Genomic DNA, 17237 nt, shown 5'->3' on the forward strand with positions numbered 1-17237 from the left:
TGTTTATCACACAAAGCTATCGTATGGCTTTAGAAGACAATAATTATACATGAACTACTTACTTTTATTGTGATTTTGCATCTTGAAGCGTCTTCAGGCACCATTCATTAGCAATACGCGAGGAAATAAACAGAGTACATTTGTCAAAATGCCTCCTTTGGTGTTCTGCAGACAGTCTAGCTGGACGTGAAAGACGTCAAGTTGGGTAAATGATGATAGAACTGTCATATTTGCAAATACTACTTCTTTAAATTGCTGTATAAAAGACACTGTAATTGTGCGGCTCATTAATGACACTTGCTTGAAGATGCGCGTGGGGAAGGATGCACGCGCCCAGGGGGAGGGACGAAATCAAATCCACCTCACGCGCTTCTTCTGCTCGCGGAAAACACAACTCCAGTCACACAACCGGGATCCACAAACATCCTTTCTACAGTTTGTTCCTTTTCGTCTCTTTTACGAATTTGTTACTTTCTTCTGGAAAGGGAGACTGACTCCCTTACCTGCGACGCTCGATGAATTCTGCTGGGAGAGTCACTTTGTTTTTTCTTTTAATTGTCCTGATAACGCAAGGTAAGTTCCACTGTATTTAACATATTTATACATTTTATAAACACAAAAACTTAGAAAAATATTATTTGCTCTGCGCCTCTTTTGCCCATTGACTTCAATAGTATTGAGATCAAGTGGGGGAAAAGTATTAGCTCATGCTCTGTCAGTCGTGAACTAATGAACAACCATGCTCTAGCCTATAATTGTCCTACCAAGTTTGTTAAAGGGCATTTTCTCAGTTGTCATGTAATTTAAAGGAATAGTTCGCACAAAATGAAAATTCTGTCACCATTCACTCTTATGGTTTTCTAAACCCGTATGACCCGTAAACAAAAAGATATAGGCTATTAGGCAGAATGACAGCCCCAGTAACTATTTACTGCAGTATATGCACAAAGATGAATGGAAATCGATGGTTGTCAGTCACGAATATTCTACCCCTTTTTTCGTTCCACGTAAGAAACTAAGTGAGAAAGGGTGTCATCAAAATGGTGATAAATAATTCATGACATAATTTTTGGTTTTGTTAATGCAAGATATAGCCTAACACAAGTTGACTGTCTTAGGCTTGTTCATTTAAATTAGTAAATAGTCTGTTGGCGTGACCGTGACATTCACTTCGTATCTGTCTATAGGTGAGTTATTTTGTTTTGATAATAATCTTAATAACGATTTATGCCAAAGCGTTACGTTTTAATATAGTCAAATCCGTTCTTCACGCTTTTGGCGTGCGCGCGGAACGCGGAGTTTCGGGCGCATATTCGTCTCGCTCGGGAGACACTAACTGCGGGGAATCCGAAGGCTATTTTAGACAACAGCAATAGCACAATTTTGTTTAATCACTTTAAAGCCTTTTATCGGCAGAATGAAACCGGTAGGTGAGCCCAGTGGCATTGTTGTAATGAAATGCGTGTTAATCACTTCGTTTTTCACTTTCTTCAACACCCGCTTGTGCGTCACAGCGTTGAAATATTTACAGTCTTCTCGATTCAAAGAAAGCTGTTTACGTAAAATTAGCAACAAGTCCACGTTTGGTCGTGTTCACTTGTCACTCGTTCTCTTCTTGTTTGGAGTAGCTGATAAATCTGGATCTAAATAAGAAACAAGAGGCTTCACTTTTTTTGTCACTGCCATGCAATGTGTCACTCAAGTGTGAGTCATACATTTTGGAGATAAACTTAGAAGCAGGCAAACACTCAAAGGAAACACACCGTTTTCATCCTGTTGAGTTTTCACATTGCTAAATTCCTTATGCTATTCTGAGCTTGGAAAAGAGGAGCTGTCTGAGGATGAACTTGTGTTCAACTCCAGCTGTATGTCATTCTTGCTGCAAGCATTCTCTCCATGCTGGACTGATCACAAGGCCACTGTGTGAAGTGAGGAGCAGGAAAGAGACAGAGAGAGAAAGAGAGAGAGAGAGAGAGATGTTTGGAGAAAGACACCAGATCTATGGTTTCTCAGGAGATATGCACAAATACAAAGGTTTGGTAAGCACTATATATTTGTGTGCCAATGATTTGCAGTGGAATGGTCATTAAATTATCCATTGATTGTCATCGGTGAGGATGGATAGCTTATTTTTGTTTGAATTGTTTTTATTTTATTATATTATTTCTTTTATCACCTGCTGCAGAGTTAGACACAACATCAATAAAATTCAGGTTTTGTAGGGTTAGATGATGAGCTATATAATCCCTTTGAAGCAGCTGCCAAAAAGATGTATTTTGAGACACATCATGCATGTAGTTTTACAAAGTAAGGCAGTGGCTTTTTGTAGGTAAGTGACAAATTTTGATCGTGTAAAATAATGTAATGACTAAAGAAAGACTGAATGAGCATTAGAAACATTTCTGTCTCACACACACACACTAAATTTTATAATTGAGAATACTGTATATATTTTTAAAATATATTTGTGAACATTGCACAATTGTTTTATTTTAAATGCAGTACTTACATCAAAGTATTTACATGACTTTTCCAATTCTAAATCAAAATTTTGAATATTATGCTAAAATACCTCATATATCTACATTTTGCGAGACAGTGGAAACCTTGGTTTATTCTAGGGTGCCAGGCACCCTGGTGGTACCCCTAGGCCTAGAATATCTGCATGTTTCTTTTACTTGGCACCTCTTTTGGGATCCATATTACTTTTGTCATTAAAGAAAATCACAAATATCAACTATAAAATATAATAAACGAATATGAAAGTATCTGTGAAAGTGATATTTTCATTGTATTTGTCACTTTATGCAAAAAGAACATTTATATTAAGTAATAAATATTTATTTATTTATTTATTTCATTTTATTGACTTTAACACCAGGTGTTACAATGCATAATACTGGTGTATGTGTGTGTGCAAATTCATAATGTAGGCTTTACACATATATCCAATGTTAAATCTCGCCCAGATCTCTGGGGAGGAACATTCTCAGGGGAGGATTGCACTTTTATCCACCCAAGCGCTCTTTTTCTATAGCTTCACAGCTGTGTTTTGGTGCTGAGGAGAGAAATCAATGAAGTTCCAGCAGGGAGAACGGTTATGGGAGGCAAACTCCTCTGCTCCAAAAGAGAAAAAGAAAGAAAGCTAGAGAAAGTAAACAAAAGAAAAGCGAAAATGAATCTCTTCACCTCAAGAATGGGTGTAAAGACATTTTGAATTGTTTCCCGTTCTTTTTCTTTCTTTTTCATCCAAGCTTTGCCACCTCTATTTCTTCTGCCTTCCTGAGGCTGGTTTATATAGATGATGTCAAAGGTCTTAGAGCCCCAGGACCCTGCAGCTGCACAATTTGATGTTTCAGTGTGATATGAGGTAATGCTCCAATTCATATGTAGGGTGAACTGAGAGAAGAAATTATGATTGCCCTAAGTTCACCTCGAGACTACCAGAGAAGCTTACCTCTTAAAGAATGGATGACAGTGCTGAAAATATGAAGATTTCCAGGTGGCTTAGTGTCATTCTTCCTGCATTCGGAATTAGTCACAAACTCACATAGACACACATATCGCCCATACTCTTTGTTCGTGATAGCGTGCACACACACATATGCACCACATGCACAGACAGTGACGCATGTCCTGACAGCACCTCACACACACATACAGAAGCACACAGTCTGCTGTGGGGAACAGGCATGTGTGTGCTGCTGCAGGCTCAAGTCTTTGGGCAACAAGAACAGCTCACCTGTCTGATTCTATCTGTAATGCTTTTCCTCCACTGACAGAGAAACACACTTAGTGTCCCGCTCACTTTGAGAGGAAGAGATCTCTCTCTCATTACTGCTAAATGAGGTCATATGTGCTCAGCAGCAGTTCATGAGTGACTTACACACATGGCTTTATATTATCACAGATGACTCTTTAGTCTTTCCAACTGATTGAACATTCTTCATCACTGTTGCTGGTGCTTGTGTGTCTCTCTGATCTTCAGCAAACCAGTTTCTGGAAACATTCATGTATTTTGGATAATATGTTATTGCACTAGCAAGGTCGGGTAGTATTGTTAAAATATAGAGCATTTTTATGATATTTAAGATGAATATCTTGGCTTTAAAAGAGTAATTTTACATAAACCAAAATGTTTAATGCAAGAAAAATCCAGGGTAACACTTTATTTGAAGGTGTCCACGTGTTATGTGTACTTACTATTATAATAACAATAAATTATGGATAATTACATGCACGTAACCCTAAGCCAAACCCTGATCCTAACCCTAACCATATAGTAAGTACATGTAGTTAATTAATATTACTCAGTTCTAAAATGTATAATTACACTGTAAGGACACCTTGAAATAAAGTGTAACCAAATCCAGTTATAAATAACTAACTATTTTTGTCACTGATATTTAAAATAAAGATGCTATTGAAACATGTACAAGTTGTGAGATATGGAAGGATTATAAAATTAACTGAACAACCTGCTCTTTAGTAAATTGAATGACCAAATAAAAAGTGTGTTAAAATCATTTGAAACATCAAAATGCGCCCTTTTTTTTTTTTTAGTATCACTAGTAAAATCATTGTTCACATCTTGTGAATATTTCATATATCACCAATCCCTAGGTACTAGTGCCTTTAACAAAAACCCTTTTATATGCCTTATTGGAGTTTTATCATACCCTGTGCTCAGGAATACAAATTTACCAATAATGTGTAAGGCCACAAGGTGTATCATCTGTTAGAGGATAAAGGAAGTGCAGCACATGCACAATCTCAGGTATACTTTATTTTTTCAGAAATCTAATTTCAGTAAAGAGGGAAAAAATTCCACAGTGACTCATACTTTTTTTTTTCTTTTTTTTTTGGATGTAATTGCAATTTTAATGGGCTTCAGTGCTGAATCCAGTGGACCAAATCAAATGTGTTGGGTTTAACTGTTATGAACTGTAATTTTAACGTAAGTACCGCTGCTATTTTTGACCAGGCTCCATCCTCATTGTGGCCATTGACAGCTCTCTTGCAATTATGATAATGTCTTCTCTGCTGCATTCTTACGTTTTTATGTGAATTGGGCTCTGAAATGAATAAATACGATGTAATTGCCAGATTTTGTGAGTAGTATCTTGGACATAAAATATGGATTCATCCTGTTTTATTTTTGTTTTTGACTGAGAGTGTTAATACAACATATTATCAATTGGCAAATATTTTCCTGCTTTGCAAGTTTTAGTAAATACTCAGTATCATCTCAGTTACGTAGAAGGAGGGAACGGAGACGTTATGCTGAACATGACTGACTGAAAGGGAACCTCCAAACTCACTGGACAATAATGTATAGTTAAAAAACATTTCTTAAAAGAAATTGTGCACCCAAAAGTTTACTCACCCTCATGTTACCGTGTATATTTGAAAGATATTTATTTTTATCATACAATGGAAGTCAATGGCAGTAAACTTGGTTATCAACATTTTTCAAAATATCTTCTATTTTGTGTTCTTCAGAAGAAAAAAAGTCAAAGTTTGGAACAGCATGAGGGTAAGTAAATCAAAAATCATTTCATTTATGGTGGACTATTAAGTTTCCCACCAGGGTCTGTTTAAGAGTTCAACTTTAAGAGACTTTATGGTCCATGTGGACACTGTTCTACTTTAATTTAAAAGGGTTATCTTAAGCTTTATGGGGTTCAGAAAAACTAACTCTAAACTTCAACTCTCCACTTTGTATCTTAGGTATTTGAATGAGGGTTAAGTCTGTTTAATTAATGGAAGCAGGGCCTTGCTATCCTTGGCTAACCCCATTAACGGAGGGGGCCATTGGAGAGTTAACTAGTTGAAGTAATTAGAAGAGGAAAGTAAGAGCCATACACGCATGAGACAGCAGCACTGAACTCTCAGTGTACATGAATGTGTCTGGGTGTTTAAATTCACGGCAATTGATTTTCTAAAAGACTCACTGCATTCAGTCCTATCCTATTTTTGCTAGACATTTACAGAGGTCATAACTGCAAAGTATTGTTTACAAAATTCAGCTGAAGTCAATTTATGGAGCAGTTATATCACAGAAACTTATACAGGGCATAATGTCACCAATTATGATTACATTATTTCTTGAAACCACATATAACACAATTCAGTATACTTTCTCCACACATTTTGTGTCTTTCACATGACAGCTACAGTATAGCATAAAACGAATAATTCTTAACTTAAATCTTAAAGGAACAGTTTACCCAAAATTGCTGAACGTTTGCTTACCTTCATGCCAACCAAGATAAAGTTGACTTTGTTTGTTCATTGGAACAGATTTGAAGAAATTTAGCATTATATCACTTACTCACCAGTGGATCTTCTGCAGTGGGCCATCAAAATGAGAGCTCAAACAGCTGATAAAAAACATCACAAGTTGGCGGTGAAAGCCTCGTGGTTAGTGCGCTGACATATACAGTGCAACTTCGCTCACGGCGACCCGAGTTCAATTCCCATTTTGAGGTCCCCTCCCCTCTCTCTGCCCAATGCTTTCCTGTCATCTCTCGACTGTCCTATCTGAATAATAAAGGAATAAAAAGCCCATAAATATAACTTAAAAAAAAAAAAAAACATCACAAAAAATAATCCACACTACTCCAGTCCATTAAGTGTAAAGCTGAGTGTTTGTGTAATATTATATAATGTAAAAGTTTGTTCAGTATCCATAATATTGCTTTCTTTAGTGAAAAAGATGTCTCGTCTGAATCAGGAGAGAAATATGCACATATCAAGCACTATTCTAAACATGTATGGATTTTGATGTGAAAGGACAACAGGCGATTATTAGCGTTATTATGAATTATTATGTATTTATGTAATTATTATATTTGGCCAGAAGCTACAGTTTAAAGTTAAAATGCTTTAATAATGTATTTGTTTCTTAAAAACACAGATTTTTCACTTCACAAGGCATTAACTGATGGACTGAATTTGTGTGGATTACTTGTGGACTATTGTGATGTTTTTATCAGCTATTAGAACTCTCATTCTGATGGCACCCATTCACTGCAGAGGATCCATTGGTGAGCAAATGCTGTAACTTACATTCCTTCTGTTTATACTTTTTGCATCAGTAAAGTCAAACATCATATGTGATTACATGTTCGACCAGTATCCTATTAGATTTGCCTTAAGAGAAATTGGTGCAAACAAGTTAAGTTCAAAGTTACAAACGAACTAGTCCTACGCAGTGAAATTTTATATCCCGTTTCAAGTAAAAGTTCGACCCTAACCTGTTCTTGACTTCTCCTGTGTTCTTTAGCATTCCTTTAGACTTGTCTAGCTCCATCAGAGTGCATTATTTTAAAGTGATTCCATTTTCCACTTGACTTCACCTGGTCTCTTTGGTAATAGTTGATGATGACCTCTAACCTTGAGAGCTATGTTTGGTGCACTTAGAGTGTCTGGTAGGACAGTGGCTCTGACCCTGAGGAATGTGCTAAAAGCAACACAGTGCACACACTCACATATTTACAAAAACACACATTCAAAATATAAAGCAAGAAACAAGAGTTTGGGCATAGCCACAAAAAAACAACAACAACGCAATTTTGCTTTATCAAATGCATTAATAGTTGGCCACATAATGCTGATTGTTTGAAATTGAGGCTCTTCGGAATATACAGGTATAAATGATTTGAGATTCTGACAGAAACCAACAGCTGTTGTTGGATGACTGGCAGCTTTGTCAATGGATTGTGCACTGGATATCACTCAACTACTGTTGCTGATGTATAGCACTCCTGATACTGAATGTTATATAGCATGCGTCTCGTTCTCTGTAGTTCCTATTTCGCCACCCACTGTATTATGAATGAAGCTTATCCCTGGGTCCCACCCAGTGCACTGCATACTAAAGTACATTTCTATTCCTGTGTGTGTTTGTGTGTGCGTGCGTGCGTGCGTGTGTTTATCTCTGTATGTGCAGATTGTTTCTCATCTAAAGGAGAAGACAGGCTGTTTCGTCGTTTATTCAGGAGGTATAATCAGTTCATTCGGCCAGTGGAAAATGTGTCCGACCCCGTCACAGTGGAGTTTGAGGTCTCCATCTCACAGCTTGTTAAAGTGGTAAGAAAACCAGTGGCCACTGCCTCAAAATACTTAACCTGCTTCTCATCCAAATATTGGGTTTTAGATGAGATTTAAGCCTGTAAAATTGTTTCTTGACTTGCATTGCTATTAGTATTACAAGGGTTACACAATATATTATTTTTTTATATTAATAATAAAAATACTGGATATTGTTCATATTGTTCAAATTGTATTTCCTATTTTTACATTTAGATTTCATGTTCAATAATCTAACATTCATTTACATCTTTAAAACCAATTAAATTACAATGCTAATTGTAATCTTTAGCAAATCTCAATATGAATCTATATTTTTCATATTGTACTGTACATTATAATGTTGTGATGCCTAAATTCACTTGTAGCATTTAAAACAATGGATTGTTTAGGATTATTACTTTTTTTTTTTTTTGTAGCCTAACATTTATTTAGAAAACAAATGTGGATATTTAATATTGACTATTATCTGACATAATATAAACTTCATATTATTCATAAATCATCATATTATTTTAAGATTGTGGAAAGAATCAAGCAAAGCTGAGACAATAGTGTAAAACACTAGAGAAATTTACTCCACATTAGTTAAAGTGTACAAATTTAAGCTCAAACAAATACAAGCACTTTTAATGTCTTTATAAAGATAATAGTGTGTGAGGTCTTTTTTCTAAAATGGAAAAAAATGAGATTTGCTCCGCAGGTGGCTTCCTGTGAGTGGAATTCTGTGCTGTTTTCAGTTGTTGTGAGGGCTTTTTGTTTCATTTACTGTGGTCAGAGAGAGCAATTGAGTTAAAAGCCTTTGCGCCCCACTGTTACAGGAAGTAGTGCAGACTCTGTGATTTTCCTGGCGTCATACAAATCAGCACTTCTCTTAAAACTCCTGGATTAAATTTCCACTTCACCAGGGAAAGCGGCCAAGATTATCAGCACACCTTCTTTTCTTGCTTCACAGAGACAGACACCTGAGAGATTAACAAGCCATAACCCACCACTCTAGAGAACACAATCCTGGATTATAGATTATACTCACTCACTCACTCACTTACTCACTAACTCACCCACCCACTCACTCACTGGATTAAGGAAAATTTGCTCAACAAGCATTTTTTTTTAAGATTTTTCTTGTGAATATGCAGGACCTATTAGTACTGTTGAGGGTACTGTGATGAATGACTTGAAGCTAGTAGATGAAAGTACTCCAAAGTACCTCCAAACTCCTTTTCTTGTCAGACCTCTCTTTCCCATTAGCAAGAACTGTATTGATTTTATTGCCAGAACATGTTCCATTCTAAATAATAGAGGATGGTTGTCTTTCTTTGTTTCTTTCTTTCTGATTGTTTCTGTCTTTGCCCCTGCCTGTGTCTTTCTCTCTCTAGGATGAAGTCAATCAGATCATGGAAACAAATCTTTGGCTGAGACATGTAAGTGATTTTTGTGTGCAGCATGTAGGCCTTGTGCACATGTTTGTGTTAACACAAAGATCTAATCTTCTTTGGGCCTGTTTACACCTGGTCACTTCATGCATTTTCTCTGATTGGATAGCTATCCAATCATGAAAAGACCAGGTGTAAATGCCCTCCGAAACGCTTTCGAGACGCATTTAAATTCGATCCCTCAAACCACTTCAGGAGGTGGTCTGGGTTGCAGACGAAACTGGATAAGTGTAAATGCATCTGGTTGTTGAAAAGCGCAAGTTTCACTCCTCCCAAAATATTAAAAATAATACACGTGTGAGAGCGTTTTAAAGGCTATATGGCATGTTATAGTAAGATATGACAGCGCTAATGCAACACACATCGCCGCGGATGAGTAGCTGAGTATCTCTTCAGCAAACCGACACGCAAACTGCCGCAAATTAAACTGAAAGTAAGTCGCAGAGGCTCAACACACAATCATCCTCATTAAAAGTAGTGAGACTAACCTATCTTTCCAGTGCTCTCTCCTGTTGCAGTCTTTGATCTTGAAATTAGCCGATAATGAATAAAATGCAGCACTAATTTGTTCTTTCGTTAATATGAACTCCGTTAAATTTGCATATAGCGTGGGAATTGAAGACTGGATTCATATCCGTTTTGCGAAGACACATTTATGGAAACGTTTTAACAAATCAGATAGATATCCTATCAGAGAAAATGCATGAAGTGACCAGGTGTAAATAGGCCCTTTGTGTCTTGTACCACTGTCAGTAAGAATGTAACAAGAAAATGTGTATAGCATAAACATACAAAGGATGAGATTGAGTAATGCAGGCGAAGAACAATACAGTACATACTGTACTGTATATACATGGAGCAGATGAGTAGGTGGAAACAGCACACCATGAAAAAGAAAAGTTATGTAAATAATAGAAAACTAGGTATAGCACAGTAGTTATCAAAAAGGTAGCACAGTAGTTATCTCCAAAAACGAATGGAAAGAAAGAGGTTAAAAAGATGGTAATATATGTGCAAAAAGAGTCTAGTCTAACTAGATCAAACATTTTTTTTTTTTAATAACCAGCAGAATAATAATAAACTACTGTTGTTTCACAGTCAGCAAAGATTGTTTTGTTAGTTATTTAGTGAACTTATTTATTTAGCAAACCTATTTTTCATCCTCCAAGCATGAAGATACATGCAGGAAATGAACTTAGCTTTATATGTCTGAAGTGCTTTGTTCTTATTTCATACTGAAAATATTTTTGTGCTTTGTTATTCTTTGTGACTGTCTGCTTGGATAGATATTACTTAGATACTGTACATGTTTTCAGTGTTTATAGTTGAGAGTGATTTGTGTGTGTGATATATTGTGTAATATTGTTACTAAGAGTGTGTTGCCCTAGCTGGGTTGGGGAGGGTTCTGGATTTGGATGAATATTTGCTGAATTTTCTGAGAGTGTGTATGTGCTTTTGTTAAGCCCTGTAGTATTGTACAATAAGTCTGTGCAATGCCTGATAACAGGATGCTTGATATCACTGAACACAGAGAGATCAGCAGTCCTAATAACATATCTCTTCACAGACATGTCAACAAACCACAAAATGAAACAGAAATGGGCACAAATACACAGCTCTGCAAATACACTATTGTACACATTTACACCTTAGTTTGCTAAAAAAACTCAATAAACAACATGCCTGCTCAAGCAGAAAATGTGCTTTCTTTTTTCACTGCTGATGGAGAAATGCACATACAAAAATAAAGGCTGTGAAAGGGCACAGGTGACAGATGTATAAATACAGATTAAAACTGTGTCACTTGTATGGGCACCAAAGCCTGAAGCATTTGCGTTAATCTATAGTTTATGGTTTAAGCATAAAATTACAAATTATTTTTTTTTGTGATTTTATCATAGATATGGAATGACTACAAGCTGAAGTGGTCACCTATAGAGTTTGATGGAATTGAGTTCATCAGAGTCCCATCAAATAAAATCTGGAGGCCTGACATTGTACTTTACAACAAGTGAGTGGAGTCTTCTAACCTAACTTTAAACTTCTATGAATTTAAATTCATAGTAATTTTGGGCATATTTCCAGGTCCTTTTTTGTTTTGTGCCAAACGAACATGATCAGAGCTAGCACTCTGAGAAAATGAAATATGAATGCAAATATGAATGAATGAATGTTAGCGGTCATAACATTCAAATGTTCTTTTTCTGACACAGTGCTGTTGGGGACTTCTTGGTGGAGGACAAAACCAAAGCTCTTTTGAAATATGATGGAACCATCACTTGGGTTCCTCCTGCAATCTTCAAATCATCCTGCCCTATGGACATCACATACTTCCCCTTTGACTATCAGAATTGCTCTATGAAGTTTGGTTCCTGGACATATGACAAGGCCAAGATTGACCTGGTACTTATTGGCTCAAAGGTAAACCTTAAAGACTTCTGGGAGAGTGGAGAGTGGGAGATCATTGATGCACCCGGTTATAAGCATGACATCAAGTACAACTGCTGTGAAGAGATCTACCCAGACATAACCTACAGTTTTTACATACGGCGACTGCCCCTCTTCTACACTATCAACCTTATTATCCCCTGCCTCCTAATCTCCTTTCTGACAGTACTCGTCTTCTACCTTCCATCAGACTGTGGTGAGAAAGTGACATTGTGCATCTCTGTACTCCTCTCTCTCACTGTGTTCCTTCTTGTCATTACGGAAACCATCCCGTCCACCTCACTCGTGATCCCTCTGATAGGCGAGTACCTTCTCTTCACCATGATTTTTGTCACCCTCTCAATTGTCATCACCGTCTTTGTATTGAATGTGCACTATCGCACCCCTATGACCCACACTATGCCTAGCTGGGTCCGTACCGTCTTCCTCCGAGCTTTACCCCGCATTATGCTCATGCGCCGGCCTCTCGATCTATCAGAGTCATCTGGAAAAGGAGGACTAGAAAGTGGGGGCTCGTCCGGGACTGGAGCAGGACGAGGAGGAGAGGGAAAGAAGAGGAAAAACAGTGGATCTCAGCAGGGAGCAATGAACTCTTTGGAATTTGGAGAAGGGAAAGCAGCATTAGAAGGAAAGAAAGGCGGATGCCCATGTCACCCAATGAAAGAGGCAACTGAGGGGGATTGTGGGAAAGTAAGTCGTCAGTTGAGTCCACAGGCTATTAACACAGTTGTGGCTTTCTCTGTGGTGTCACCGGAGATCAAACAGGCTATTGAGAGTGTGAAGTACATTGCTGAGAACATGAGGAGCCGCAACAAAGCCAAAGAGGTAAAGTGATTACCATTCAGTCAATCCACTTGGTACAACACACTGACTATAATTGTGCCAAACACACTGCCAAAATTATTATTCCTTAACATGGAATTTGGATCCACATGCAGAGCTTTTCCATCCCAGCAGAGATTAGTCATATTAGAGTCAGCTGGGCAGCAAACTGCACTTGTGTGTCTGCTCGGGCTGATGGCCCCTATGATAGCAGAAGTCAAATTAGACTTCATGTTGGTGTAAGCTTTTCAGTCCTCAGTTTTTTCCAGCCATCTGTGTATATCCTATTCACAGGATGGTGGGAGTGACATCTCTAGGCCCATGGAAGGATCCTTTTTACACAGGGAGTTCCGCAGGGTTCTGTTTTGCCAAATAGTGACAAAAGGCACCGGAATTGGGAACCATGTAATGTCTCTTTGTCTCCCATTATACAGGTCAGCATGCTCTGATCAGAACAGACAATACAACTGTTGTGTCTTACATAAGCTAAATAGGACCTCTGCACCAAGCAGGGGCGGACCTCCTTTCCAGGGGAGGACCTTATATCAGGGAATGGTATCTTCAAGGGTGAACACAGATCTTTTATGTCAGTATAGGTCTCTTCGAATTGTGTGGAAATGTGAGGTGTCCTATGTTTTTATACCAAAACAGATCAGTGTGCTTCTCTAGGAAAATGCATCCGTGCATCAGTGGTCCAAGGCTATTCATTTATGCATTTATTTTTGTACCATCAAAAACATGGTATGCTGACATCATCAAACTCCTAGTAGAACAACCTTGGTGTGTCCTATTTGTGTACAGATCTGCTCAGCCAATCAAAAGGGGAAGTTATGCATCCCTGACCAGAGCTGTGGGGTTTTGAGGTCAGTGTTGTGGGCTGAGTGTTGTTTCTACAGTTCATAATGGTAAAGCCTTCTCTACAAAAGTCTTTCTTTTTCATTATTTTTTTAACATCTGAAAGTCTAGCAGAACTTTCAGCATGTCATGAGGAAATCTGTGGGGTTCCCTTGAGAGATGCATCTCAAGGTGAGGTGCATCACACTAACTATTCAGCTGTATGTCTAGGACCTTTCAGATTGTTTGATCAACTCTTTGTCTGTTTTGCCAACCCGGCTCATTGTACATTGCAGCCTAAGAAACGTCTCTCTCACTGAATTGTGGAGACTCTTGGCATGTAACAGCCTGAGGGAGTGCACAGTCATTCAACTCGTGGGATGGCTGTTTCTGAGCTGTCGTATTAATTCCTGTTCTATATTTGCTAGATTCATTGGGCGTGAGCATTGGTCCTGTAGTCAATGTGTTGCACAGAGCAGAGCAACTATATATAACTATGAATACATAACAACTGTCCCAGAAGCTGGGGAACAATGTTCAACACATCACAGTTCCTCTCTACCTTAGCTACCGTGAAGCGCCTCCTTTAACGATAGGAATGACGTACACAGCAGTATTTGTACTCCTGCCTGGTGGATGTAGCTACCTGGCATCACTGTGTGTTAATGGCTTTTCAGGCATTCATTTCTGGTCTGATTTCCAATAGTCAATGTGTTGTACCTTGTTTCCCTCTGGGAAAAGTAATTATTTGCTTAACTGTACATTTACTCACATAACAAGGCATGCACTCAATCTGTCAGTCATTGTTTCATCCGCTTGTCCATTCACACGTCATAATGTCTTCATAATAAACAACTGCACTGCCCATTGGATAATGGATATGACTCAAATTCCAACATCATGTCATGCTTTGGTTGTAATGCCCTCACAAGGACAGGTTATACATCACAGACATCTAGCATAAGCTTATGGAAACGACTCGGCTGCTCTCAGTGGAAATGTTTACTGAGTGCTTCACTGACAATAAGTGCTTTAGATCCCTCAGTGGAGACATCACACTTTGATATGGAAAGTCTCACCACTTCATCCTTCATCTTCACTCTTGGCTCAGAGCCTCACTACTGAATCACATTAGCATTGTAATTCACCCAATGCCTAAATATGTGGAGGGAAAATGTTTCGCGTTGCTCCGCTTATAGTAGCACAATCTAATTTAGCTTATCCCCGTGTAGTGTGAATAAAGCATTCTGGACAGTCAGCAGACCTGCTTTTCACTCATTCTCATCGTCTCGTTGCCATTTTCTCCTCCATTTACCTTGCTTTCTTGTGTTCAAATTTTCCTTCTTTCTCTCATTTTCTTTCCCTGTTACCTCTAACCTCTCTTTTCTTTCATTTATTAACCTTCCATCTCTCCTTTGTCTCTGTTTTATTGTGTGCCCTTTCTCTCTTAGGTGGAGGATGATTGGAAATATGTTGCCATGGTGATTGACCGCATCTTCCTTTGGGTCTTTGTGCTGGTGTGTGTGCTGGGAACTCTGGGCCTCTTCCTGCAACCTCTGATTGGCTTCTTCTCGTAATTAACTATGCCAGCTTGCCTGTTCTAACCAATAATTATCTGAGTCACTAACATGCTCCATATTTAATTAGTATCACAAGTGTTCCGTCACTACAACAAAACTCTCCTACTATATACTGGTGTTCTTGCGCAGCAAATAAATAATCAGGTGTTCTGTTTTTCTCTCTGCCACTCATCAATTGGAGACTCAAAGACTGTTTTTTGTCTTTTTAACAATCAATCACTCCAAGTGAACTTTCTAATCACCATCTATCCTGAAGCACTGACATGTCCATAAGAAGACTAATCAGACTGATTGGTGTTCTGTGTCCACTGCTCAAAATTACATTCCACTTACAATATCTGATTACACACGATATGTGGCGTTTTATACCAAACAACATGGCCATTTTCTCTCAACTACTTGACAGTCACTCAGGAAAATCTTCAAAAGACATTGATGGTGTTTTTCTTGCCAGTGGGAATAGAGTAGAAGAAATCCAGTTTAAGCACAAAGAAATGTGTTGTGTAGATTAGTTCACCAAAATCTTCGAGGATAAACAGTGAGCCGTGCGATTATGGGATGAAATTAGTCAAGAATATGGGTGATCTATAAATAACTTTGAGTTGTAGCATGGCTGCACTCCAGAATAAAAATGACTAATCAGGTCCCATTTATGCCAAATAATTTGTGTTTAGAATGAGATTAATTAATCTGTTTTTTTTCCTCAGTGTCTCATCCCTATGATATTGCATGGTAAAGATTTTTTTTTTTTTTTCATTTGAAGCAGATGTGTTGACCAAGATGTCTAAATCCTTAACTGTTTTTAGTGGTGTGCAGGCTATTAAAATGACTGCTTTCCCTCCCTCTCTTACTCTCACGCTCTCTCTCTTGCTCCATCAGCAAGAGACATAATCCCCTCTTTAATATCAGCATTTCAGTTTTTTTTTCACTTCCACTTGTCAGCTTCTGACACTTTTGTAAAACATTTTTTAAACAGATGTCTTTCAAATAAAAATAAGTTCTTTTTGTTTGTTGTACACACTATGATCTCTGTCTTACTGCCTCTGTGTTAAACTCGGCAAGCAATGAGTGTATTTATGTGGTGTGTGTCTGTGAAACGCACATGCTTATCTTGGTTTGGCTGCTATAGCAGAGGTTGGAAGTGCCTCTGGTTTTATGATTGGTTTTAGTAACATTAGGTCTTTTGAAGTAGCAGCTTTTTATAATCATTTCCTAAGTGTAAAAGCAGTTTCAGAACTATCTGACTTAATTCTAGCACAGTTGTAATCCTGTACCACTGTTTATGGTGTGTAGGAATGACAATTTTTGCAACTTAAATGCAACATAATGATTTAGCAGATCAGTCTGCAAAGATTAATCTTTATTAATGTGCTATATTTATATATACTACAAAACTAAAACTCTTCAATATGACTTTAGAGCAATTCAGAAACTCTAAACAAATAATAATGAAAAATAATTAGATAAATAGTTTTTTATGTCTAAAGTACATTAATCTGGCAGCAATTCATTTATAATTAAATTTTCAAATGCTGCATGAAAATGTTTTTTTTTTTTTAATAGTAAACGGTTAATTGAGGGCAGTCAAAGTCCCTACACTGCCATCATTTTAGAGAGAGAGAGAGAGAGAGAGAGAGAGAGAAAGGCAAATGAATTAGGGTAGAAACACTAAGACTGTGCTGTGTCTGCACTGGTTTATGTTCAGGAATGTATATTTTCTTCTTTATATCAGCGGAATGTCTTGAATCAATAGCAATACAGACTGCAGTTGCATCTTTGATATGTGCCAACATTTGTCTGTGGCTCCAAAGGCTCATGTAATTCATTAATTCCAAAGAAAAAATGTTCTATACACGTTCAGATTGATGTAAAGAAAAAAGCTAATTACCAACATTTGACTGGAATTACCATAAAACTAAAGAGTCTTCTTTCTTTAATCTGCAATTTTGCACACAACTGCTCATTATTCACAGAATAATGCAGAAAAATGACTTTCCTGAGTTTATTTGTTTGTTTGGGAATT

General features: G+C 37.6%; 1 protein-coding gene across 1 annotated transcript; it reads left to right on the forward strand.

Annotated features, from left to right (window-relative positions):
- The first annotated feature begins 515 nt into the window (after positions 1 to 515).
- Positions 516 to 16243, forward strand: chrna6 (cholinergic receptor, nicotinic, alpha 6). Its single transcript, XM_058774400.1, has 6 exons — positions 516 to 573; positions 7955 to 8094; positions 9474 to 9518; positions 11432 to 11541; positions 11744 to 12803; positions 15086 to 16243. Exons 1-6 carry the CDS (start codon positions 516 to 518, stop codon positions 15209 to 15211), a joined length of 1539 nt encoding a protein of 512 aa, XP_058630383.1. The 3' UTR covers positions 15212 to 16243.
- The last annotated feature ends 994 nt before the right edge of the window (positions 16244 to 17237 follow it).

This window comes from Onychostoma macrolepis, chromosome 01 (genome assembly GCF_012432095.1).
Source record: "Onychostoma macrolepis isolate SWU-2019 chromosome 01, ASM1243209v1, whole genome shotgun sequence".
Classification (NCBI taxonomy): Eukaryota; Metazoa; Chordata; class Actinopteri; order Cypriniformes; family Cyprinidae; genus Onychostoma; species Onychostoma macrolepis.